The sequence below is a fragment of the Falco cherrug genome, chromosome 1 (genome assembly GCF_023634085.1).
Source record: "Falco cherrug isolate bFalChe1 chromosome 1, bFalChe1.pri, whole genome shotgun sequence".
NCBI lineage: Eukaryota > Metazoa > Chordata > Aves > Falconiformes > Falconidae > Falco > Falco cherrug.
In genome coordinates, this window is record NC_073697.1 from 89,757,486 (window position 1) to 89,784,544 (window position 27,059).

The 27,059-nt window shown below is 42.9% G+C and overlaps 1 protein-coding gene across 2 annotated transcripts in view; it reads right to left on the reverse strand.

Annotated features, from left to right (window-relative positions):
- The window catches only part of BCR (BCR activator of RhoGEF and GTPase), a 101,913-nt gene that overhangs the window by 29,048 nt on the left and 45,806 nt on the right, over positions 1-27,059 (reverse strand). The window contains exons 2-8 of one of the 2 annotated variants that reach the window (XM_005445251.3): positions 23,076-23,260; positions 12,900-13,004; positions 12,208-12,393; positions 8,419-8,526; positions 6,651-6,711; positions 5,656-5,708; positions 5,174-5,314 (exon numbers count right to left, since the gene is read on the reverse strand). In XM_005445251.3, coding sequence (XP_005445308.1) covers positions 5,174-5,314; positions 5,656-5,708; positions 6,651-6,711; positions 8,419-8,526; positions 12,208-12,393; positions 12,900-13,004; positions 23,076-23,260 — 839 coding nt within the window. Of the gene's footprint in view, positions 1-5,173; positions 5,315-5,655; positions 5,709-6,650; positions 6,712-8,418; positions 8,527-8,672; positions 8,739-12,207; positions 12,394-12,899; positions 13,005-23,075; positions 23,261-27,059 lie in introns of those variants that run through there. The other variant, XM_055713081.1, reaches the window with a different exon arrangement.

The following is a 27,059-nucleotide window of genomic DNA, read 5'->3' on the forward strand; positions in this document are numbered from 1 at the left end:
AACACCAAATAAAACATCTGAGGAAACAGAAGCTTAGGATCAGAGTGGCAGTACAGTGGTAGTGACCCCACACACACACAGACAGCCCCAAGACTGTCAGGTGTCCAGCACAGGAGCTCAGTTCAGCTATAGAAAGATGTTCCAGGAGGCCTGGGGGAAACCTTCCTCTTTTGTAACATAATGGAGTGAACTGATCACTCAAACAGAGCCTGGGCAGACTGTTACCTTCAGTGGCTCTTGCAAAGCTCCTGTACTGGTGCAGTGTAAGTCCCAAGTCTCCTTTCTAGGCCCTGCTTTCCTCTGCATATTTTCACCTGCTGCTTCTCCCACGCACCTCAGTGCTCTGGACAAAAGAGCTCTCCCTGTGCTTCATTCAGTGCTTGGATATTTTCTTTAGATTGCCTATCGCTGTCCTCCTCCTCCTCCTCCCCCTGTCAGTGAGCATCTCTCTCCTCTGCTAACAACCTCACGACTACCTGTATACTCATCTATTCGTCCTACAGTGTTTCTGTGCTGTTTGCATATGATAAATCCTGCTGCTGTCACATACTGTTTAACTCCAGGAAGTGTGGCCAGCTTGTGTGAGACACATTACAAAAAGTGGAATTTAAAAATCTACTCAGCCAGCATCACAGCTGTATAAAAGGCCATCTCCTTACTTGTGTGCTGAGGAAAGAGCTCATCTGATGTGGTGACAGCAGAGGCCTGCAGCGTGCGTGGGTGACAGCCCGGGGAAGGACTGGAACATGTGTGATGCAGGAGGAGGAGGGTAAAAGCAGGAGATGGGTATTGGCATATGCCAGTGAGGAAGAGGTGGTTTGGCTTTCTGCAGAGTGTAGGAAGAAAATTATTCTGTGTGTGTGTATGCGCGTGTGTGTGTTGCAAGACCAGCACTGCAGAATAAAGGGATGCTCTGCCTAGGGAGCTAAACTGGCTGGTCTTTGAGCATTTTAATAGCCTTTCTTTTTTCTTTCCAAAGCTCCTGTCACCAGCTCTCTGACTCCAGCTGTAAGACAGAGTGTGCAGCATCCAAGATCATTTTAAAGTGCTTTATGGCCAACATCTGCCCAAGGCCTCCAGAAAGAGTAGGCACCGGGCCTCAAGCTGCGCATGGCTGCCTGTGTCCAAGCTTAGCTCCCAGCTTTTCAGAGGCTTTAGTTTGCACTTCTGCTCTGTTGCAAATGTTGTTTGTCCTTTTCCTTCCCTAGCACACTTGGCCTCTACCAAATTAAGTGGAAGCTTAAGGCAATGATAGCCAGTCCCTTGACCACAGTTTAAAACCACATTTAGAAACATGACAGAACAGCTTCTTCTCTCCAGGGCAAGGGAAAAGGTGCACAGTAGCATAAGCTGATCCAATGTGATCTAGTGAACTTGACCCCAGAAGGAACTGCCTGTCAGCCCTCTTGTGTCTAGAGTGGTTCTCATGAGACAAGACACTAAGCCATTCAGCCAGCAGAGTGACCTGAAACTCAAAAAAAGCTTCATTTTTAGGCAGCTCCATTCCTCCGTGCCACTGTGGGATCACACAAATACCACTGTGAACTCTTCAGAGAGGGTGGGACTGCATGGCCAGGGGCAAGGCAGAATGGCAGCCACTACCACTCAAGTCAGTCTGAACTGCCCTGAAACAACATCCTGAAAGAGCATTCAACAAAGAGCAGTCAAGAAAGGAACCACCATCTCCCAAATGAACTCTGCAATTTTCTGCAGTTTCATTAATTCCTGCTTTACAAGAATGGGCTGAATTAGCTGGAAACACAAGCCTTTACTTCTGGCAGGGAAAGACAACACAAGCTCTACAGTCATTTGCATCCCAGCTTATTTGAAAAAAAAAACAAAAAAACAACCCAACATGCAGTCCATATAGCTGCTCTGTTAATAAGACTAGAAAGGTTATTAACTCCCTTCCTTCTAGCACATAATAGTGGCACATAATTCACCTCAAAGCATTAATTTTCCTGCTTCCCCACAGGACCATCCCCAGTAGAACCTTAAACAGGTTCCCTATGTAAGCCAAGAGGATAGTGGTGAAGAAGGATCAGCAGTGAGCAAATAAGATGCCTGCTCCATGGTCCTAAGGGGTGCAAGATTCTCCACCATTTGCATTACGAGTCAGAAGGTACAGTGCTGTTAAGACCCCCTTTCCCTCCATGCATTTGTTCGGTTACTTAGAGGGTTGGCAAAGTGGATACGTGCAGATGCTCCATCAAAAAAAAAAGTAAAAAAGTAAAAAAGTAAAAACAGAGAGGTAGAAAGATGGGAAGAACAGGAGGGAGCAAAAGAATGTGGCAGATCAGGCTGAATGGAAGCAGATTCAAAAGCCCAGGTAAGTCCTCCCGGCTCCTCTCTGCTGCCAGGTTGGGGCTCTCCTGGCTCCTCTATACTGCAGCCCTAAGCAAACCACAAAATAGAGAAGACTAGCTACAGTCAGCCTGGCAGGCAGCATGGACCAAACTATGTGATTGTAGGCTTAATCCACCAATACTACCTTCCCTGTTGTAGCTTTTTCTGTCCCTCTGGTGAATGGTTTTACTCCCTGTTCCCATCTCCTTGTACTACCTGAAATATTCATTTAGCTCAGCAAATTATTCCAGGTCGACGCATCACAGAAAACTTTTCAGTCTTTATGCATAAGTCGAGAATTTAGAAAAAAAGCCTACTGAGGCAAGCAGAACCATGGGGCTGGTGTGCAGGAAGGCCACCTGGCATCATGCAGGAAGACAGCAGGCAGTTCAGACTGAATCAATGCTCCTGGAGCAGGGAATCTCTTCTTGGAAATGGGAGGAACACTGTGCTGATGAGCCTGTACTCTTGCCTGACCTGCGCTCCTCTCCTTAGCAGCCTGTCACTAGGGAGATTAACAACTGACTGCTTTCCCCAGTTCAAAGCAATCCTGAAAAAAAGAGCCAGAGCAAGAGGCTGGCAAAGGAGATTGACTCCTCCCCACAATGCACTCAAAGGGGAAAGATATTCCACATAAAAGGCAAGGACTGGCAAAAAAAAGATAACTGAGATCAGCACCTAAGCAATACATAAGGGGAAAGGGCTGTTTTCCCTCCTTCCTCTCCACCAAGGAAATTTCAATGGGAGGAAGACAAATAATGAAAAAAGCCATCAAAGCAAGCTGGTGATTCATTAAAATAAAAAATGCATTATGCATTGAGAGCAGTCAATTAGGAGATGCAAACTGCACACTGTCCTGTCACCCTAGGGGAAGCACAAGCAAGGCAAGTGGGAGGAAAGGATAAGTAGAAAAGGAAAGATTTACAGGCATAAACAAAACCCAGCTATGACCCCAAGCTCAGTAGCTTGTCGGAAGGAGCAGCCATCACTAACCCACACGTAGTAGCTGGGAACAGACTTGCGTCTCTGGATTACTATGCAGAGAATGAACATACCTACTGTCCAGACACAGACTGGTGTCAACTGGGGCATTACCGCTTTGAAAAAACATGGGATATTGGTGCCAAATGACTAAAGAATCCACCATCAGATTTCCAGAGTGGAAGACAAACTCTGGGAAGCATCAGAAGCAAGTCCTTTTCTTCCCTGGCCTCAGTGCAAGCTGTGTGCACTGAGGGAGAGTACAAAGGGTTCCCAGTCCCCTCCAGCACACCCACAGCCCTCTCCTTGGGTACATCCCCTTCCTTCCCTCCCCACATCATAATGGAGTCACTTCAGGACCAGTGAGAGTATGAACAGGTCTGCTGAGCCCAATCCTGACAAGGTTCCCCCTCCTGCTTTCTAAGATCTGACAAACACAACACTCCAAAAAGAGAACATCAGGACCATCCTCCTGAGCCTGCCCCTCTGCCTGGGCTCTGACACCTCATTAGGATTCTGCATGACACTTTTCAAAGCCTGTACTCCTCATTGAAATGCTGACAGACAACCAGAGAAAACAAAATGCTCCCTCCCCTGTGAGGGGGCATTCTAGGCTGCAATTTCTGCTATGACTCAATCAGCATCCACTTTAATGAGGCCATCTACTATCACTGAAGCCCTAGTGACTGATGTCTAAGCTTCTACCTCAGCCTCCAATTGCTCAGCCCCTCCTCTTCTTTCCTCAGCTGCAGACTTCTGCAGTTGACAAAATGAGACAATGAATAAGACTTGCAGGACAAAGTGCACCAAATTCCCAGTACTGCAGCTTCCAGCAAATCTTTTGTCAGTTGAAAATCAGTTTAGCAGCCAAAAGCAAGTATGTTTAGCTGACAAGATTTGGGAATACACCATGAAGGTTCATCGTATCTTAACAACCTCCTGGGCTTAATGTGAGATGTTTTTGTACACAATAATTTGGGTCACTTTTGATCAGCCAGTATCTCTGGCATGTTGCCCAGTTCCTCTTAACACATACGCTATCTGAGCTGCACCTCTCTTCTCCAATCTCCTACACCCTTCTCTTTCTTTAATACTTCTGTCAGTCCTAGCCTTCCCTCATCAGGAAGGTCTGTATTGCTTTCTAATGAAATTATAAGGCAGATGAATTGAGCCCACTGAGGCATACAGGACTTGACCACTGTGTAGTTCTACATCATCCTTGCACAACATTGCATGCATGTAAAGGAACTGCACATATTGGAACATTCTGGGTGTAGTCCAGCTCCTAGCAGAGCTGAAAAGAGTTATATTACACCCTTAGGAGTCAATCATCTCCCTCAGCTTCTGCATTCCATTTGTTTTGCTTCCTAGTCCCATTTACAACATTCTTCCTTAGGAATGAGGATGTAAAAAAAAAAAAAAAAAAAAAAAAAAAAAAAAAAAAAAAGAGTTTTAGGGCAAGAATGAAGATTCTGGAAAACAGCTTTTCCTAATCTTTTATGATTTTTTATTTCCCTCACCTTTTTCCCCTCCCAGGCTTCCTGTTTGGTTTCAGTTTGCAGGTAAGATACAAATCCATTTAGTGCATAGCAATATCCATCGTAGAAATTATATATGATAAATGACTGTAACAGTGCTAAGGATAAAACTCTAATCATATTTTTCCTCTAGGTTTCCAAACAGCAAACAGAGAGGAGCTGTACCACATCCTTTAGAGAATGAGGACACTGCACAAACTGTATCTTAGCAACAAATGAATTAATAGCATAACTTCCTAGTCTGCTGTACAGAAAAGGCACAACCAGTATTCAGAAACTGAGAAAATAACGAAAGCTGGAAGACTCACCTCCCCCTTCTTTACAGTCATGGACTGCCGACGAGGAGTGATCTCCTCATTGATACTGGAGAGGAAGTTCTGTGAGATCCGCAGAGCATCCTGCAGGAGTGGATGATCAGGGTGGCTCACTGGAGTGTGCTTGAGCAAATCCTGACACCAGGAACACAAAGAAAGAACAGAACCATGAGCAGCACTGGAAAGCAGGAGGGTCTGAGGGCCCCTAACTAGAGCTGTAGGAAAAGATGCTCCAGCTTCTTATGGATTAAAGCATGGCTCTATCTCTAGAGGAAGAGGATAATACTCTGCCCTTCTTGGTAACACTGATGAAGAGGTAGCGGGGTCCTACATATGGACTCCCCCCGCTTAGTGTAAAGGGACTTATGCAGCATGACAGGTTTATTTTTGCAGTCCTGAAGCTCCATGGAAAATCTGAAGTGTGAAGAAAACAGGAAAGGGGCCTAAAGTTTGAAAACTACCCTTCAGATACTTACATGCAGGACAAGTGTGCTGCGAGTCACTCGATCCACTGGCTTGTATAACAGAGCTGTGGAGAAAAAAAAAAAAAGGCAGCAGGAACATAAGGAAAAAGTACCTAAATACAGCCCCTACAGAACAACTTGTCCAATACAACTAAATGTACAGGTACAGGTTTATTAACCAATGAGCTGCTGGAAAATCCCCTTCTCTAAGGTTAATGTGCTGCACAGCCAATAAAACACACATGAACACACAGAGGAAATAAACATGCTCCACAGCAAACAGATGGCCACTTGTGAGCACGCCTTGCCAGACACTGGATGAGGAGCACACAAGGTAGTACAGAATACCTGCACGCAGCATGGCACAGTTCCTATCATTCCCTGGCAACATGCCTGGTCCCACAGGTCAGAATCAGGCTTTGCACTCTAAGTTTCCAAGGAGGTACCTGAAAAGTTGACTGTTCATCCCTCCTTCTGGAGTTCAGCATAACACGCCGAGTGCTTCCAAATCCCAATAACAGGCCAAAACAGGAAGGGGACTATCTTTTATATTGGTGAGTATGGAAGCTTCTTCCAACACAGATTGTCTTCTGCTTCTACTTACTTCTACTATTGTGCATAGAAACAAGCACCATGGAACCTGATCTTGATCAGGCTCTCTAGATGCTACCATAGGGCAAAACCCACATAACAATAACTGCTAGGATTGCATTTGTGCTATCACTGGGTAGCAGATGTTCTCTCAAAATCACAGCAGTCCTTTGGCTGGCCTGGTTCTGCCCAAAGGGACTGATGAAGTTTTAAGCTGGGCAGGGACTTCCCCATGAATGCACATAGCTTACTATGCATCAGCTCTGCTACTTAGCAAAAGGGAACTGATTTCCCAGGTAGAGCCAGCAGAGACTCCATAATTTTCCAGCATTTAAAAACAAAAAGGGAGAGTGGAGGTTTGGCAACAGCCTTCATCCAGTCCTGACAAACCAGTCTCCTTTCCATGGATCACTCACTTTCCAAGGAATTTTTCGTCGTCTGATCTTTAGATTCCTTTGTGCTTCTAGCCTTTAGATTCTAAAAGAAAAAGAAAACCCACATAGCAGATGGTCAATCACCTTGAAATATCACATGGGAATGTAAGAGGCTATCTGCTCCTCCAGGGGAGGGCCTAAGTGTGAATGGAGGACAGTCTTATCACAGCTCAAGTCAGTGAAGGAAAAGCGTGCTTTCCTTGGTAAATCCACCATTGCCATGTCGCAGGCATCCACACAACTCAAAATAAGCAATTTTCTTAGGAGTGCATATCAGTAGAGATGCAGCAAAGCAGGTAACCACCTACAGCAACAGGGATGGTGGAGTTTTAAAATTACCTGAGGAGAAAGACACATCCATAATGATGCAGCTGTTGTCACAGCACGTGCACACCATCAATAAATAAAGTACAGGATTGGGATTCAGTACCCCCAGGTTATACTTCCTCATACTTGTACTCAGAGCTATGCCTGCAACTCCTCCCTCTCTGCACATGGACTGTGAAGCTACATGCATTAGTGTGCTGAGCTCTGAAATCCTCACCAGGACACAAATGCAAAAGCATCACCACCATTATTCCAAATACAGCAGATACTAGCATGATTTCAGAATCACCCTTCAGAAAACAGCAAAACAGAGGGATCACATTTGCACAGAGCCCAGGACCCTGGGGCCTTAATCTCTATTCTGTCTTCTAGGGACGACCATAGTATCATCTATACATATTACTATTAATAAACAGGAAAGTCCATGAAATGCATTTTAGCACTGAAAGAAAAGCACAGGGGAGGCTACTTACTGATGAGAGGACACCACTAGAGCACTGAACTGGTCAGGGAAAGGACCAGAACCTGATGGAAATCCTCAGGAAAGGAAAGAACAGAAGACATCTGCACTCCAATGAGTAGTACAGCAGGCAAGTCTTACCTCCCTCGTTTCATGCAAGGAACATGTTTTATTTTACTTCTTTATCATAAAAATCTAAAGGGACACACAATACTGAATATACTCAGGATTTTTTTCAGAGCAGTGAATGCCCCTAGTTTTATTTGGCTCTGATTATCCGTTTCTTTTTAAGGACACACATATGAAGTTCATGTCTTTTTGGCAACGGAGTTCTTCCAAGACATAATCACCACAATACAGCCAGTCAATGAGAACATGCACTGCAGGTAAAGCTGGTGGCCCGGGAAGTCTAAAAAAGTATTCGATGTCAATGCTCTGACACAGGCATTCCTCTTAAAAAGAGGAAATCAGAGAAGCCCAATGAATAATATTATAAACTATGGTGGACACACTTGCTTTTTTAAACAGACAGCTACCCTCTCCTCCTCTCCATGCCAGCGAAGCCTGCAACTCCACTGACAGTCATAATGGAAGCCATTAAGGATGGCTTTTTACACCATAGTCAGCATCATTACTAGCAAAAGAAATATGTGAGAAACTTAAATACAGCTTTCCCTTCTGGAAATGCATGAAGGTGGCACAAAGCTGAGAAGTTCAAAGCAATGCCAGTTTTTACAAGATTCCCTGGGTGGGAACAGCACATAAAGGCTGTCTATGTGATAACCTCTATTAGCCCAAAGCATAAATCGCTGTAAGAACATGAGCTGAAGACGTGAGTCTACGTGAGGTCACAACTCCTCCAGAAGTCAGGGCTGCAAAGATACTTGGAGGATAGACAGGAGTGACATCGAAGAATATTAGTCAGATCCAGACAGCTCGTGTGTCTGAATACCATGACATTACCTCAGAGATTTCAGCAAACTGAGCGTTGGCTTGGCAGCATTTCTCTGCTGTCTCCATAGCAACTTCATAGTTATCCACAAAGGCCCGGTACACTCCCAGCTGGCTGGCCTGCAGGAAGCAAAACAAAATTAAATAAACTCTGGGGAAGAAGACAGTTTGGGATGGCCAGCCTCAGTATCTAATGATTGGGTCATGTTCCTTCACATCAAAGAATCACAGGGAATGCTAAGCAGGCCCAGGAAGACATCACTGACCTGTCAGCTTTGCTTAACCAGCACAGGTGCTCCCATGTACCCAGTTCCATGTATGCTGAACAAGTTCACTTGCAAAGGATGTGGAAGCCTGCAAGAATGATGCATCCTTATCACTGCCATCTATTTTTCCCTTCTGAACTGCCAGATTAGTATCTATTAATATTTTAGCTCATTGATGTAAGTGGAGCTGCTGGCTATTTGCCACATAATATGAATCAGACAGGAATGATTCAGCCCAACAGCACAAATGTGACCCCAGCAAGCTACTTGTTAGCTTTTGCATGATGGACACACTAAATCAAACCTAATGCAGATATTAACCCATATTTGCACTAGTGAACATTGTAATAAGGGCAGTGGAGCACTGAAAATACAGAAGAAAGATCCAGAGCAAAATCTGTTTGGAAGGCAGTGACTGCAGCACTAGGTGATGGAAAATGGCAATTTTTCCAGCAGAAGGAATAAGCATTGGTCCAGAAGAAGATGGAACAGGCCTCAGAGTACAGTAATAAGCCATTATTATCACAGAGTCTTAGTACTGGTCCCATTTGCTGACTTAGGAATTGCAGCCAGAGAACGTAAGATCCAGCTCCGGAAATCCCTGGGTAGCTTCCAAGGTTGTCTGGATTGCAGAGCTGGTTTTGTGCTGCAGCGCTGCACAGGGTGTGCTGTAAACACCTCAGCAGCTTGAACATGCTTGCAAATGCATGGTGAGCCAACAGGTGGAGTGCTGTATAAGGCTCCATTAAGGAGTTCTTACCAGATGAGCTTGCACTTAACCTTATTATTTCTGCAAATTCCCTGACACTTCTGCCCAAGACATGCAACAGGCAGAGCAGTTCACTTTCCCACGCAGTGCACTTTTCCTCTCCTGCTGTCTCACAGTCATTGTGTTCCCCATTCTCTATGAAGCTTCATGCAAGAGACGATGGAAGAGAAAAAGCGACTCTCAGGAAATATATGCCTACACAAATTTCTTTAGCTAACAGAGGCTAAGAAATCGTAAGCTATTTCCTAGGGCACATTCTACTGAAAGATTAGGAACCAGTCTCAACCCCCATACAAAATGATATGGTTATGACCAAAGCTGGAGGGAACTGTGCTCACTTACACCAGGGATGACCTGGCCCATACAGTGTGGAGAGAATAAAATCTGTATTTGCCACTGGAACACAATTCTGTGAAGAAGCTGCTGTCAGAATTACTAATCATTTGCAGGATTTATGACATTCAGTTTTGGATGATGCCAGCTAACATGGCAGAGCTTTACAGTTTCTCCATTCCTGTGTGGCTCTTTCCATTTCCTGCTACTCTTGAACAGTCTTTCTAAGCTTTTGTTTTCCTCCTCTAAACATGCCGCCATGAAAACATCATATTAATTAAAAACTGAGTTTCTAATCAAAGCAATAATGCTCACACAAGTTTTCATGCTGGTTTAAGTTTTCTCTTTTCCAATTAAAAACAACACATGGCAAAAAATAAGCTTTGGTAGAAATAACTGGCTTTTGGTTACATTTTTTTCCAGTCCTGAAAACTAATCAGTGATAATATTTGCTAAATATTTCATCATTTCTAAAAACAGTTCTAAAGTGCTTCCTTTCTAGTTATAAGAGATACGTACAAAATATTCCCCAAAAATGAGAAGCATTTTTCACTCCCACATGCCTAGTGTCTTTTTTTTTTTTTCCCTTTTCCTTAGTTTCAACAGGAAAAAGGTGGAATAACAGTCACTGCCATTGCAAATGGATCATACCGTGCCAGACCACATGAAATTCTAAAACGCCTTGCATGCACTACCTATATAACTCCAATCCATGGTGCTTTGTTTTGTGTGATATTAAAGAAAATTCATGTCCCCAGGAACCTCAGGATAATAACAATTCCAGTGTTTATCATCAGATTGCATGGCATGCCCACAAGTAAACAGTCTGCTTCAAAATATTTGATGTACATCCAGTATGGATGTCTTGTAATGCCTCATGCTCTTGCCGTCTCTCTCATCTAGCTGCTTCCCACTGCCTGCCAAGAATTATTAGCTTTATCTCATCCAGCAAAGAGTTCACAATTCCCACTGATACTGTACCAAACCACCAGAAACTGAAACTGCTAAGCTAGCTCAAAGCTTCCTGTGCTAGGGCAATTTGCTCCTTTGCTTCCAACAGTAATCCAACAAAATAAACAATTCTGTAACAAATGCAGAAGAGTCAGGGGAACATAAAAATAGAGTTCTGGATGGGCTTAACTCCTGCACTTGCAACCACCATCAGCAAGAAATGGTCTTAAACAAAGGCCTAAGTAGCTGTATAGTGAATCAAAGCTTGCTCCACAGGCAGCAGTGGTGAAGATTATATTCAGGTCTTCTACAATTAGCGCTATCTTCATTGCTGCACTACACTTTCAACGGAGTTTGAGAGGCTTCCACTTTTCAGCAGCCTTCTGTATCTTTGCTTCAGCAACCAGCAGCAGGTGGCTTTGTCTTCTTAAACCAGTTGCTCAAATTGCATACCATGAACTACTCACCAAGGCACCAACTTGACCCCTCCTGGCTAAAACATGCTGGCAGTGAAAAACAGATTCCCCTATTTTGATCTTGAGCTGCTGGCATGCATGGAAAACATCATCTTCCAGACCCATCTCCCCCTGCTCCATAGGGGATGGGGATGGTGCTGGGCTACACAGCTGCTAACAATTGAGTGACCCTGGTAAAGCACACTCCTCATCCAATAACCCCCTCACTGGAATGTCACTCCTACCCTGAGAATCAGAGGCACCTCTGGAATGCAGAGATTCTTTTCTTTTCTGAAAAGGAAAAAACAGCTCCTTTAATCCTTTGCTTTCTCCACATGCTAGGGGAGAGGCTAAAGGGGCCAAAGGAATCCCCTAGAATGCAAACAATTTGTCATCTGGCACAGAAACTCAGCAATTTTAATTTAGCCTCAGGAATATGCTGTATATGTCTTTGTCCTGTTCCGCACTCAGAGAATTTTGTTGAGGTTCCTTGGAGGATTCTCAGGAGCAGGTGGACTGCATCAGCATAGCAGCAAAGGTAATATTAAAGGCCAGGATGGTGGTAGAAAAGCAAAGCCAAAAGCGATGACCATAAAACCGAGACAATCAGTACAAGATACAGCAAAGCACCACAGAAAGAAGGAAATACATGTCAAGTAGTTCAGCAATAGTATGAAACATTTTTAGCTGTTGGTGTTTCAAAGTATGCTTTTTAACACTGCCATTCTCCCATCTTCCTCTAAAGCAAATGGTCTGATGACACTGCAGACACCCTGGAGATTCAACATCTCTGTGAAACTGTATTTGTATTAGGAGCATAGCTTGCTCGAGTCTTGAATTAAAGGCAATGAAACAGCCACTTTTGCTGCAGGCCCTTCACTGCAGTGGTAAAGCTAGAAGCCTCTCACCTAACCCAGCTATGAGTTTTCATCCCTTCAGACTATGCACAGTCACCAAAGGGAGTAGTACCAGCCCTTGCAAGATGAATGGGAGGTAACAGAAACTTTGGTGATGGTAGCTGACTCACCAACTTTTGGAAGAGATCCCCTACACGTTGCTGGTGACTCCACTGCTGCACTCGGGGAAAGAGCCCATCATAGAATTCTTTGTGGATCTCATAGAGCTCAGGCACTTTGAAAAATATTGTCTCAATCTGCTGACTAGTCAGCACAGGCTGAGAGGTGGTGGCAGCTGCTTTCAAAGGCTTCATGGGCTGAAATTAGGAAAAAAGGAAATTGTTATCATGCAAACCAAGTACCTTCACCCTTGCCACATTACAACACATCCCTCCAGAGAGCTGTTTTTCATCTTATTAATAAGTGATACTTGCATTCACACAACTCCTGAAAGCTAGACATTAACAAGTTCTGTCATGGGGATCAGCCACCCCTGGTAGGTGGATTTTCCCAGGATATTAATGGTGTGATTAAAATCCCTCTGCACTCGATTTCCTTAATCTCTGCCCAACTGTACAGCAACATGTCTAATAATTAGCACAGAATACTGAAAGACAGGGCTCCTGGATACTACTACGCTAACCCTAGGTGTGCCATATCCAGTCCTTTCTTTAAGCCTCTCTTTCTCTACTGGAAGTAACAGGTGCTCTTTGCACCCAGCAACTTGTAACCCATGGTATGTGAAGTTCTGGGAAACCTCGGATGGAAGCAGCATCAAATTCAAGTACCAGTGTTTGAAATGGCATCTGTCACAAACGCTTACCAGCAGCAGAGCCTCCAGGTGGCTCAGGTAGGTTTCCTCACTGGCTAGGATTCCGGACAGGACCCATTTTCTCATCTCCAGGCCTTTTTCCAGGTCTGGTTCACTCTACAAAGCAGTTGTCAAGGAGAAAAAAAAATAAAAAAGGAAGGGGGAAAAAAGGGGGGGGGTTGGAGAGAAAGAAAAAAAACCAAGAATGAGAACGGAGAGTTAAAGAGATCATTCAGCTGACCATAGCATACTTGGGGTTTTTATTTACTTTTAGACTAAAAAACCCCACCTGTGCTCAGCATCTTGTTTCTAGAAATAAGCAAATATAAAACATTAAAGATATTTTTATTTACCAGCAACTGATGTCACTTAGATGAAATATAGGTGTTGGCTTTAGTCATCCAAGTTCAGTGCCTCAATTAGGAGCCCAGACTTCTTCACAAAATTCAAAACTCAGAACTTAAATATTCAGAATTTATCCTCCTAAACAAATCTCAGGGGACTCTTGGTTACGTGCAATTTACTCACTCCTCCCGCAAGAGTTCTCTATGATCTTACTCCAAAGCCATGTTTCTCCATGCAGACAGGATTATTTCCCCTGCATTGACACAGATGCACATGAATATACAGCAGTTACAGCCTGACATCGGTGTTAAGATGGCTGTTTCTTTCTCCCACTCTCTACTATTCACTAAATTATTCTTCAGTGCCAGCTTGTACAATGTCTATTTTTAGTGAGAGGATGGAATAATCAGCACTACTTGGAACACACATGCTGATTTTCTTATTGGGATTCCACGAAGGAGTTCTTCAACAAAACAACTGAAGGAAGAGAGAGAAAAAAATAAATACATTCACGGGCAAATGTACACATCAAGGGAAGACTAACATCAAGTGTTAAGAGAAGCAGTAATCCCCTCTGTTGAGTTTCAATTATCTTTCATCTCAAAACTGTTACCTGAAAAATGTTTAACCTGATAAAGTGAAATTGAGTATTTCCATAAACTCCGTAAAAAAATATGGCTGAACAATGAAGGTTATAAATAATCTTATAAATAGAACTTATTTCTAGTTCATTTCTGTCATTCACAGAAATGGCTTTTTACAATTGTTGCAACTTTTTAATATTGCTAAATGTCTCTAACAACAGAGTCGGTAGTTGAATCTGAAAGGGTGGATACTTTTCAAAGGCTTTGGGTAGGTTGTTCGGGGCTCTATCCTACTCCTTTTAACATCCACAGGAATCTTCAGCTATTGATTTCAGCAGCAGGAGGATCACAAAACATAGCTGTATGCACCACTCTATTGACGGACTATAAAGCCCTATAGCTGACAAAAAAGCCCTCCATTTAGTTTAGGGTCGAATACTTTGAACCCTATAGATGTATACATGAGGTTCATTATGGACAGAAGGTATCTCGACTATAGGTAAGCTGACAGTAACTGTCACATTCTGAGTGTGACTTTGAGCCTACGCACCACGCGAAGAAAGAAACAGATCCTCACGCTCCCAGATATTTCTGGATTCAGTCTCATCAATAACTATCCTGATTTTTGAATGCTTTCATTAAATGTCACAAACTATTTTCTAGGCTAAAAGACCTTGCAATGACTACCTCATAAAAATTTTGTGAGGTGTCAAATACCACCACCACTTCTTAAATAGAAGTGGCAGACAGAAGCTGTTCTAAGGAAATGAGTAAAATTTACATACACATCGGGTGCTAGATGGAAAGAAGAACTTGTCTTTGCACCTCACTCCTCAGTAAGGTTCAGTAAAAACCACAGGGCTTTTTAACATCTTGAGAGAGCATCTAAGAGGCTAGAAATCTGTAATTCAGCAGTTGTGTTCAGATGATTTCAGAAGAACACCAGTAACAAACTGCACGGTAAAAATGAATGCTGCAACAGATTCTGTGTACCTACAGAGTACCCATATGACTACCTGTAATAGCTCCAACAGAAGTGTGCAACAATATTGTGACCATTCCTTATGATTTCTCTACCAGTAGTGCCTGGATGTCCACCTCATGGACCATTTTGTGAGGTATGGTATGTAGACCATAATCAAGACAGACAGCCTCAAGATGTTTAACAAAGATTGCCTTCATCCAAAAAGGCAGGGATATAGCAGCCCTGGTGCAAAAAAACCCAACCCAAAACAACACCTCTGGGTTTCCAGAGACTTCTTACAACACTTACAAAAGAAAAATGCAGCTTCACAAAGAAGCATTGATAAAAACTAACAGTGCTCCAAAGTCCACACTCCCGAGGATGAGGTGACTGGTCAATATTGACACAGCACTATAATTATCTTTAGCAGGTTCTCTTGGAGGAGGTAAGGATTTAAAAACCAGCTGGGTATTTGTAACATAAAGAGCAGCACACAATGACAAGTTATTTAAATGGTTCAAACTTCCCCGTCATGACAGTGGCACAACAGTTTTCCTCTTCACAAATAAAAGCTTTAATTTACAAGCCAGTTCTTGCTGGGCACTGTCAGCTGACAGACAGCATTTTCTGTCTGAATGTTAATTTCCTCTCTTTAAAAAAGATGTGCTTTCAGTGAGGCAAACATCTCCCAGGACACACTAGAGGCCTTCCTTCCTGGCCACTACCACAAGGTTACTTTGCAAAGTCCATAGTATTGTCCTAACCCTTTTTAATAGAAGCCTTTTCCAAGCGTGATGCTTGCAAAACAGCTTCAGATGCAGCCAAACAGGGCAGGGCCTGGCTGCTTTAAGATACAGTACAGCAGTTGCTGCAGAAACCCTCTGGGGAGTTTATCCAACAATCACACAAGCACATTAAAAGGTTTCCAGTGCAGTACCTCAAATTTACATGCAGATCCCTCATATGTGAAAAGATGATCTCCTGCTGCTCCTGCTGTGTCAGGGATCAATATGACGCTATGATGCTGCTGCCTGCATTGTACTGCCACTCTGTACTTCCTCCTGAGAGCCAGTGCCCGGACACGTGTCCCCTGCTGAGGGAGGCCTTTTCTGACAATGTCACCTGGGGTTGCACTGAGCAGCAGCTCTTGCTGCTGCATGAACATCTGGAAAACAGTCCCCATGCTTCTTCAGCCTCAGGGTGCTTTTTAAGTCACACTTGTTATGAAATGTATTCCAGGACTGAGAAACTCACTGGGAGCTGGTGCCAACATCAGGAAGAGGAGGAGTAAGTTTATTAGTTGGTATTACAACATCCCTCACTTACAGAATTGGGAACAGGCCCACCTGCTCACCCAAAGCAAAGTAATTAGCAGGCAGAGATACTGCGAGGCTGTCCAACCACTTTCCCCTTAGAGTACACCAAATCTGATGCACCCAGTGCCAAGGGCATTTTCTGCTTTGCCCGTAACTGACAAAAAAGGGAAACAAAGAGCAACAGTGACCACAACAGCCTCACTGACTGATCTGTTTTTGCACTCCAGGCAGAAGGGCAGTTAAAAGAGGGAACATCGTGGGTGTAGGTATCAAGCTTCCCACCAGTTCAGGGAGACCTGCCAAGGCTGAGGACTCCTTTCCCCTACCCTGGCAAGGAAGTAGTCAGAAATCTTTGAGCTGCTTGTGGCAAGGGGAGGAGCTGGTACCACATCTACCAGACCACATTAGCTAGGGGAAAAATACACCTATTAACCAAAGTGCAGATGGGATGTTCCCAGCAGGACATGGGAGCAGCCTGTATTGGCAAACTAACTACTCAGCAGGGAGTGCCAGGTGGTCAGCAGTCTATCCCATGCTTCCTACCCAGCTTGGTTAGCCCTTTTTTAACTTGTACAAGTCTGACTAGTATTTCACGTTCTGACTCTGTCCCTACCTCTTTGATGCCAGCATCCATTTCTAGCCTTTCTCCACTGCCCTTCCATCTTTTGGCTGCCTCTCTACCTCCATGTTTCAGAATAAATCTATCTCACAAGACTATCATGGGGCAGCAGCCAGAGCATTCCTGTCTATCTGCCATGGGAGCTGTGAGGACCCAACACCCAGCCAGGTCTGAACAAGCACGCAAGAAATCAATCCTTCCCTCCCACTCCTCATGAACTACCTTAAAAAAAACAGAAAACACAAAGGAAAGTGGAAAGCAGTATAAAGGAAGTTTCACAGGTATCTCATGCCTGTAAGGTTATGGTGTTTTCTTCTCAACTGGGTGGTGGTTCTTGCTATTCCAAAGATTTAAAACCAGAAAGATTGAGGCACAGTCAGAAGCACAATCTTGTGACCTAAACCAAGGCCAGTCAGAGTGGCTAGAAGCACTGAAGATATTACAGAGCACGCATGCACTGGCCCTGAGCCACGGCTGTTTTGAATGTGTTTACAGCTTGTCAGCCTAAGTACTTTAGTTTACTAACCAGGTTGGCATTGTATGTTGTATTCAATTACTGCCAGCCTGAGATTCACCAGCTCCAAGGATTAGACAGATTCAGCTCTTCCTGACCGTTTAAAGAACTTGGGGCTTTCTGGTTGTTGTTTGAATTTACAGCAATAATTGTTTTCTTGCAAATGTTAGAAGAACACAGATTAAGAATCTAGAAACCACAACACACAAGATTTTGCAAAGTGGTTGCTGCCAAGGCAGCTCTGTAAAGAGAATCAGTGATTCAAAGTGGGCGTATAAAAGGCACTTTAACTCTCAGACCTTCCTTTGGTACAGTGTGTTCATATGCTGTGTAATGAATGTGTTCAAAGGAGAGGTTTCCCCTAAGGACAGCTCAGAATCTCATACAGAAGTTGACAGCCTATGGAAGAAAAACTATTAATTTCAATTTTTAAAATGTAAATATCTTTGAACGCTTCAGCTAAACAGGCTGGAGGTGTCTCATTGTCTTGGTGATACTAAACAGGGCAAATTCTGTAATCTAGCCAATCATGCTCCATGCAGGGAAGGGAAGGAGCAGGGAGAGGAGCCAACATTATTTATAACATTAGTACTGGTGTGCCAGCTCTCCTCAGGAAGGGCTGTACATCCAGGCAGAGCCCTTAAGGAGCAAAGAGTTGGACAATAAAAAGGAAAAGTTGCATCTGTTGGGGGTGGTGAGAGGAAAGTGACAGTAAAACAAAACAAACAAACAAAACCAAATACTCAGAGGAAGAAAGTAGAAGGATTTAGAAATGCTGGAGAGGGAAAGACAAGCTAGCAACAGAAGTAGCAAGCAGAGCAATATATCCCATTTACTGATGTAGCTTCAGAGGTCAACTTTTCTGGACCCCCTTGGGATGAAGCTCAGAGAAAAATCCACAACCTGCTCTGCCATAGCCCTGCTTTCCATGTAGCTGGCAAATAGTGAGAACAGAAGAATCTGGTCTGAGGACCAGCAGTAACTGCCAATGCTGCACCAACTGCAAACTGCATGGCTGAAAATGGAAGCGAAATTCTACCTGGAAATCTCCAAGTACCAGCCAATTTCCCCTCCAAACAGAATGGGAAGTAGGAGTTAGTCGCTCGGCTTTAGCAGTCCTGCCTCCCTGGGTATGATACATACAAGAATTGGAGAGATCTATTTTGGCAAAAACCTCATCTTCTAAACTCTAGAAAAGTGACTCCCCTCCTTTCCTGAGGGGGTAGAACCAGTTTTGCCTTTCCACTGGCTGCCCTGTGCCCACCTCCATAGAGCCCCACACACATCTTTGAGCCTGGCTTTGACAGCGACCAGATCTTGAAAGGCCTTTCTTGCTTCTACTCTTTCGATCACTGTAATCTCTCCCCACATAAGTAGTGTCAATAGAATCATGATGACTGAAGCTTCCCATCCTCTCTCGGTCCTTTAGCCTCTGGGCTGCAACCCATCCACTCCAAAACTCTTGGCAATAACTCTTCTCTAGTGAAGAGTGTCAGTCACTAACCTTCCAGCTGTCCCAGCACTTCCCTGTGCCCCAAGAATACCGTAGCAAGCTCTTGCTCTGTCCTCCTCTAACTCTATCCAGATATCTTCTCCACTTTTCACCCCAGCTGCATGGCGAAGACAGACACGTTGTCTCTTTCTGGGAGTGAAACATCACCACCTATTACAAAGACTGTCTGACACCTTCTGAAGCTACCAGCACTGTCTTATTTGGCAAACATTTGGGCTGACATTTTCCAAGACAGGTTTCCAGAATTTTTGGAAAGTTCAGTCACAACAGCTCAACTGTTACAGAAAGCGAGGTTCGGGAAAATTAAATCACTTCTCAAGTTAAATAAACAAACAACTTAAGCGTTAGTGGAACCTATTTCTCCTTTTTCCTCTTTCCCCTGTAAGCTTGCTTCAGAGCAACAAAGTTTGGCAGAAGCATTGGCTTTATACCAGGACATGCGTCAGCAGCTCAGCACGAGATTCTGGAAGAGCCAGAAGAGGGGGTACGACCTAGCTTGCTCAATGCAAACATTTGTTAAGGCCTCCTTACCGCAAAAATGACGAGTCAAGGGATGCCAAGATCCACGTTACAAACACCCATGTTGATTAATTATGTCCTCTCTGGGTCACAGACAAAACTAATGCTGGTGCACCTTGTCACCCTCCTTGGATAGCAACAGAAGTTTATGCAATGGATACACAGCAGGTGGAATATGAATACATAAGAGGTGGCTTAAGTGGTACAGTTTGGAGGCAGACCAGCCAGCTTCTTTTAGTCTGCTTATATGACACAGGTGGTAGGGGGGATTGGAAAAGAGATCCCAAATGACAAGGTGCAGAACACCACAAACCTTCTGGCAGTCAATTATGGCCCTCACTTCCTGAACATGGAACAGGGAGCTGGTTACTCCCCACACTGAGAGAACAACATGAAGCCCCCCCACGAGTACTCCAGGAGGTATCCCTTCATTCTTTTTTAGAAAGAGACACTGCTCTCAGCCACTCTGCACATTTTTTATGCTGGCTGGGTAGACCAGGTGGAACCCTGATGCACTATCCAACCAAAGGTGACAGCTGCTACAAGGAGGCAGAAGGACTCAGTCAAACACTTGGCAGAAAAAATACAAAGCGGAAAACAAGCTTACAAAATAAGTCAAAGCAAAATGCCCTCAAATATCCAGACAGCAACAACCCAGTCTCCAAGTGGAAGGCTGGTCTCATGGATAAGGCAGATGAGCACCACACAAGAATGCTGCTATGCCTGTGTGATGCTAAGTGAATTACTTAGGACATTTTAAAAAAATAAAAATAATTGGTTGGAATGTTTTCCATTTTCTGAGTGCCTGACTGGAGTGTTGTTAACTCTTGGTTGCAAGTGAAATTAAAGGGATTTTACTTTAAATGTGAAGAAAACTGCATTAAAAGTCAGAACTTGGTTTTGCACAACATTACGCATCTCACATTAAGCACCCAAAATTAGCAGATGCTTTTCCTATAATCTGTCTGCCTTGATTACCTGTGGTTAGTGAACATACCATCCTCTTATCTCACAGGAACATTGCAAGGATAATTAAGACCTGCGTAGCATTCCAACTGTATTTGGAGTTAATGGTCACGTCAAAAGGAAATGAGTACTGTTGTGCTGAGAGCAGAGTTTGCCCAGCATCCTGTAAATAAGGTATACACAGAGCTCTAGAGAGAAAATACCGAATCCGGTATCATTCACTATATATGCTGAACAATGCATGAATACCACAGAAAAAAAGATGAAATGATAGTTTCTTTTATAGTTATCATCGTGATTCAAGACAAGGCTACAGCCACAAGGCAAGGCTTATTAACCATCACCACTTCCTAACTTCTGAATAACTTTACAATCTTAGTATTTTGTCAGACTGGTGTGTATATAGTACATGTGTTGTATTGTCACACACTGTTAACTGTTGATTTCTAGACTCTGGTCATAAACTAAAATTTTCAGAAGTAATTGCGGGCACCTAAGAAAGATGTAAAAGGGCAAGGAGACTACTATAAAAGCAAACACAGGTAAACAAAAAATATTTTCCTGCTAATCAAGTGTAGTGAAAAAGAAAATAGAAAATACATGTCCTGGTATTTCTCGTCCAACACATCTTATGTGCTTAGCTCAGCACAGTGTATTTGACACAATTTTGCTACTGACTCTCTTCCACTACATCTGAGAACGGAACTACAGTAAAAGCCATCTAACAACTTGTGATGACAGAAAGTTTAACTTGTTTGGGAAATACTGCAACCATACATAAATTAGTCTCTTCCTCCTTGCCAGGGACAGTCCTTCATGAGTCGCATTGTCATTTATGGACTAATTACAGACAGGATCAACTGAAGCTGCTGAGGTTCATGATTAGAAGTCTAATCTGTATCAGGACACCTCTTTCTTTTGGAAGCCATAAACCATCTTTTTATAGTTAGAAAGAAGAAAGCAGCCATTTATGTTAAAAATTATTTTTAAAAAGGCAGCCTTCCAGCATTATTAAGGTAACTTTGAAATTAACTACTGTTAAGTGCTTATGAGGCAACACTCAAACAAATAAAAAACAAAATTAAGTATTAGGCAGTGTCCCTTCCAGGCCTCCAGTTACAGGCACTATGACAACTGTTTCTTTGAAGATAATTCTCAGCCATATGTAGCCACATGGCATTCTTCCTTCATCCTGAGAAACAAAACCTGGAAACCTCAAGCCAATATTAAAACATTCCTAGAGCTTTTGAATTTACTAATGATCATTTTTTCATTCAAAAGCCTCTTGCACATCACAAGAATTCTCATCTTGAGAGATAAAAAAGCATCTCAGAATTAATAGCATAAGCAGCTAACTAGATTCCATACTTAACAGTCCAACAAAATTAAGCAAACATCCACAATATATGTACTTGATAAAGCTTTAAAAGATCTTGCCAATGCATTTTTATAAATGAGAAAGAACAAGAACACTGTCTCAAGCAGGCTTCTTAATCTAACATTCATCCTAGAAAAAGCAAGTAAGTATATGATATGGTACTAACCAATAAGGAGTAATAGAAAGATGTATACAATGAATGCTTTGTAGCAATGGTTTGTGGAACTTGTCAGACTCTCAAAATCATTTTGATGCAAGACAAATAAAACTGTCTGATAAAGGTGATTGTGTTGATTTACATGTACACTGATATTTGTAAAATATTCATCATCTTCTCCCATGACATCTTAATTAACAAGACAGAACGATATAAAGCCAACACATAAGTTGAACCACTTAAACGACAGGTTTCAAAGTGTCATTTACAATGTGGGAATTCAAGGTTGTTTGGCTACACTTTCTTAGAAACACAGTAGGAAGGAAGTGACAGTTGTCTTTGTGCTATTAAGCATTTTTATGAATGACCTGGGGAACCAAAAGTTTGCAGATGACAAAGATATTCAGGGAAACGGCAATTTGGGATTGAAATGCTCTACAATCTAGGAAGCAAAGGGATAAAGAGAAGCAAAGGTTGAAAGTCAAACAGATTAATTCAAGCTGAAACAGATTTTTTGACTGCGAAAACAGCAGAGTTAATAGTTATTTACAAAGGCAAACAGCAGACTCTCTACCAAGACTACCGTAAAAACAAAGTCAGAAATTTTCCTGAAGTTCCAAGGTATAGCCATGCTACTGAACCTGAAGCAAATATAAAGCAAGATAGCCTGAAGGTCCACATCAAACCACAGGTCAGGCCAAGTGGTCCCTTCCGAAATTTTTATCTGCCGTAATTGATAGCTATTTAGTGAAAACTTGGATTTTTTATAAGCGGCCATCTAACACCCAAAGTCACCATACTTTGGAGGTGGCAGTTTTAATTCCTGTTATTCTGTTTGCACAGGGTAAAGGAAACACATCTTATATTCTAAATGCTTTATCAAAGCCTTTAACCTACCTGAAAGCAACTCTCTATTTTCCCAGCAATGACCACCCACATGCACAGATGTATGAACATCATAATGTGGGATGTTTTGTTCCAGAGTCCCCTTTCCAAAATATCTGGTATTTAGAGACCCTCTCAACAGCAATTAGTCACCTATTCTCTGCACTAAAATTCACAAAGGGTGGAAAACTGAGGCTTAAAAATCATACACACAACACTCATCCCTGAAGTAAGTTTAGGCTTAGCATCAGCTAGAAACCCCAGTTTAGTTTTAAATATACAGTATCAATCAGGCACTGACTGACTCTATTCTGTCAGGTTATCTGTCCTACAGTGTTGGCAGTCCCTGTCTTTGCTCCCCATTAAAGCAGTCTATCCCTTGCAAACCTACAAGGCTTTGCTGACTCCAAAACACAGAAAGGACTCACTGATTTTGTAGATTCCAGAGACCCTGAAGATAAGGTGTCTCGGCTGCCTCGACTCTTGGAACTGAGATGGGGTGAGGAGGATGGTGAGTCATCAATATAGGGCATCATATCATGATGTCGTCTCTGCTCTTCAGCACGGTCTGCATCATACGCATAGCTAGGTGGCGTGCCACTGAATGAAGCATCTGTAAAACAGGAGAAAAATCTGTCTGGTCAGAGTCAACCTGGACATAAGACAGCCTGTCAACCAAGGCACTGCCTGCCTCCCACCTATTATGATTACTTATCAGTAAACCCTGATTCAGTAATCGTTAAATATAGATCAAGTGGAGGCATAAAGGTAATTAAACTCAAGTTGTCACCAAACATTCACTTCACTCATTCCAAGTCCTAAAAGGTAAAGTCCTTTACAATATCTAACATTGGTATTCATTTAATTACAGCTCCTTCCCTCAAGTTTTCCTTCAAAAGCATTAGCATCAAAATAAATCCTTTTGCAGGCTCCATGCAAGTTATGCAGCCTGGGTTTCAGAACATAGTGGGGTTAGGGTAAGAGAACCTGTTTTTTTATGTAGAAAAAGAACAGATGATGCCCCTGCCAGTTTAGCAATCATAGATAATACATAGCTCAGGGGAGAAACATAACTCTTTCCAGACCTCTCAGGAACAAGAGGACTAGGAAAGAAAGGTCTTACATGTCAAGTGAACAGGCCTACTGCCAAAACAAAATCCTAAGAGGTGCTCCTCTACTGGCTGCCACTCCTCCTCCTCCTCAATTTTGAGACTAACTCCATAAACAAATGAACAAATCACCACCCTGCTACCTCCTACACCCCACCTCACCCACCCACATAAAACAAACAAACAAACCCCAACCACCCAATCAAAAACACCCAAATAAACAAAAAAGAATGGTTGGCATGAAGAGTTAAATTAACCATTATTGCATGAGATATCAATTAACTTCTGCTGGAAAGATGAGTACTAAAAGTGGTTCTGGTACCTTTAGCACAGAGACTGTTTCTGCAAAGATTGTATTGAAGGACACACACTGATCAGCTCCCTCTACCACAGGCTAAAAGGTCTTTTACCTCTCTGCACAGAGAAACATACTTGCATTCTGCACAGTGGCACCGCATCGCATACATCTTGCCTGAGAGAAGCTGGAGGCACCCTTCATGTAAGTTACACTGGCCTGTGAAGCACATTCCCTTGTCAATGCCCAGAAGGGTGCTGTGTGTAACAGTAATAGCCATGCAGGGGCCACTGAATGCAAAATGTTAGAGTTCCTCCTCCTCTTTCAGTTACGAGTCACAAAATGCCACTCTTCTCCCAAAACTGAAAAATAACCACAGGGAGATAAGCTAGATCCACTTTTACAGTAGCAGGTGAGCCTGATGGAAGACAAAGCCACACACACACACAAAGCTTTTTTCTTATATGTTTAAAATTCTGCATTAAATTCACACTTGAACACAAGTAGAACCATTTTTTACTTGTTTTCACAAATATCCAGGTTCTGCGAAAATAATAAGCAGCAGCTGCCAAGCATACTAATAATCCTGTTATACATCAGTAAGGCGGGGTGGAGGAGTAACATTTTAAAGCCCACTTTCCTCCCCCACAGTAAACTTAGTTAAAGCATGACTCATTCCAGTGAAGGATGTGAACTTTGTCTGGAACAGAATAAAACTTGATCCGTGTGGCTTATTCAGGAGGGAGAGCTGGTCTAGGGAATTTATGCAAACAATATACTGAAAATCCAACAATAAATGCACTGTAGAAGTGAGCCTCTGTCTCGGTTCGTACCAAATACCACCCAGCTAAATAACAGCTGTATACGAGGCCTTTAGGCTGCTGAAGGAGCACGTCAATATTATTTTAACAAGCTCAATGAGCTTTATGTCACCCACCCGCTCATGGTATTACCTTCTGGTCAAGCTCTCAGAGTTCCTCAAAAGACTCATTAGATTGTGCAAGACCACGGGGGGCGGGGGGGAGGGAAAAAAAAGAAAGGTGCTACACATTCTCTGGAAGGCATGTTTGTCTAGTTGTTACAGGTTTCCAGAGCTCCCCAACCATTTAGAAGTCACCTATTAAGTTGATTTGGTAAACGGAGGCTTGAAAGGGAGTTGTTGAAATAAGGATGCTCAGTCACAAACAAAAGATATTTTTAGATATCCCAAAGTTGGATATCATCTACAACACCTGCAAGTCAAACAAATGTCATGCTGGACTTTTCAAAAGCTCTTTGGCCACAAGAAAGTGTAAGAGAAGACAGCATGGCCCCTACCTTGCACTACCCGAACAGGCAAGGAAACACTGAAAGAAAAAATAAAAATAGACTCCTCACACACAAGATGGATGGTCTTCTGTTTGGCCAGAAAGTTAAGGGACTGTTTTGATTCCAGAAACCAGAACTGTAAATAGGAAGGAGGATGACTGTCTCCTTGTATCTCTGCACTATATATGCCATATAATTAAAAAAATAATAATACGTAAATAGAAACCAAAACCTTAACACCATTTAACTTCAGTGGAAGAGTGCAGATACCTGTTTTCCATTCAGCTGTTCCTTGTGCAACTTTCTAACCCAAGAAGCCCGCAAGGCATTCCTGACAATTTAACCTGGCATTATCCAAGGAAGAACATCAGTACTGGGCACCTACGTAAGCTTCATGCCTTTGATCAAGCAACAGTTCTTTTTCTTTCAGTAGTTTCTTCAAACTACTCCTATCCAAACCAGTTTCTCCTGCACACAATGCAGTAACAAAACCAAGTTACTGTGCAGAAAGCAAAGCATGCATATTTCTTTCACTCCCGATGCTCACATTCAAATTTTATAGTTTGCTCCACTTCTGTTAATGGGGGAGTGAATGCAGACTAAAATATATTAGCAGAAAGGCTTGCAATGAATCACAGCATTTTCACTTTCCTCACTTTCTCCTGCTAAAAAGCAGGCTTCACACTTCCATAACATGTTCTGTCTCCTACTGCAAAGGGAAACCTTTATCTGAAACTGAAGGAAAGGGCAGTGGAAGACTTGGGTTCAGAAGAGATTTATTGCTAGCTTTGCAACAAAATTCAGTCTACCTTTGAATCACTTGGTCTGCCTGTCCATAAAAATGAAAATAACACATCTCAACAAGGAATGAATCAGTGTCACAGACTGTCATGAGATCTGTGCACAGAAAGCTCCACACAGAATTTAAAACTTTTTTTCTGTATCCTCCAGGGATCCTTCACACATTAAAAAGATTAAAAGTAGTTATAATCCCTCTTCTTTCTATTATTGCTGCATACAGCACTGAAATCCACCTATGGAGATTTTAATTATCTCCAAGGCAGAGGAACCTTCTTGCTTTTATTCTACCATTTTTTTCCAACAGAAGCAAAGTATTACCACAGCCAGATACACTACGCAAGTCTTAACACTAATAACAGAGGTAGACTCGTGTCTCTGTGATTAAAGAGACCACTGTTGCTAGGGAAACGAGGTTATTCAGATCTCCTAAACCCAGTGCAATGCTGCACAGGCTGTTCAGGCTCTACCTGGGAGCAAAAAGACCAGAGCAAAATGATTAGACCCAGGAGCTCACCTGCTCAGGCACTTCCAGCTGCTCTGGGTGCTGCTGTTGTAGATTGCAAATGGAGAGAGCAGCTGGGCCTAAGCAAAAGCACTTGGTTTCTTAGCCGGTGTCTCAGGTAGGGTGAACATTAAGAGAGAGAGTTCTTACTCTCCTTTTAGGGTCAGCCAGTAAGTCATCAGTAACACAACCATCAAAACAAGCAAAAGATGAAACACAGGAACAACAGGCAATTGCTGACAAGGGACAACTAAGGAAATGGGCTCACATACGAGGATGATGGACTCAAACATGTTGTATGGAGAGAGCACCAGAGATAGATACTGAGGACATTACTCAGGTGTCATGCTCCTCCCACCTCAGCAGCAGGCCCCCTTTCTCCTTCTCTTCGGACAAC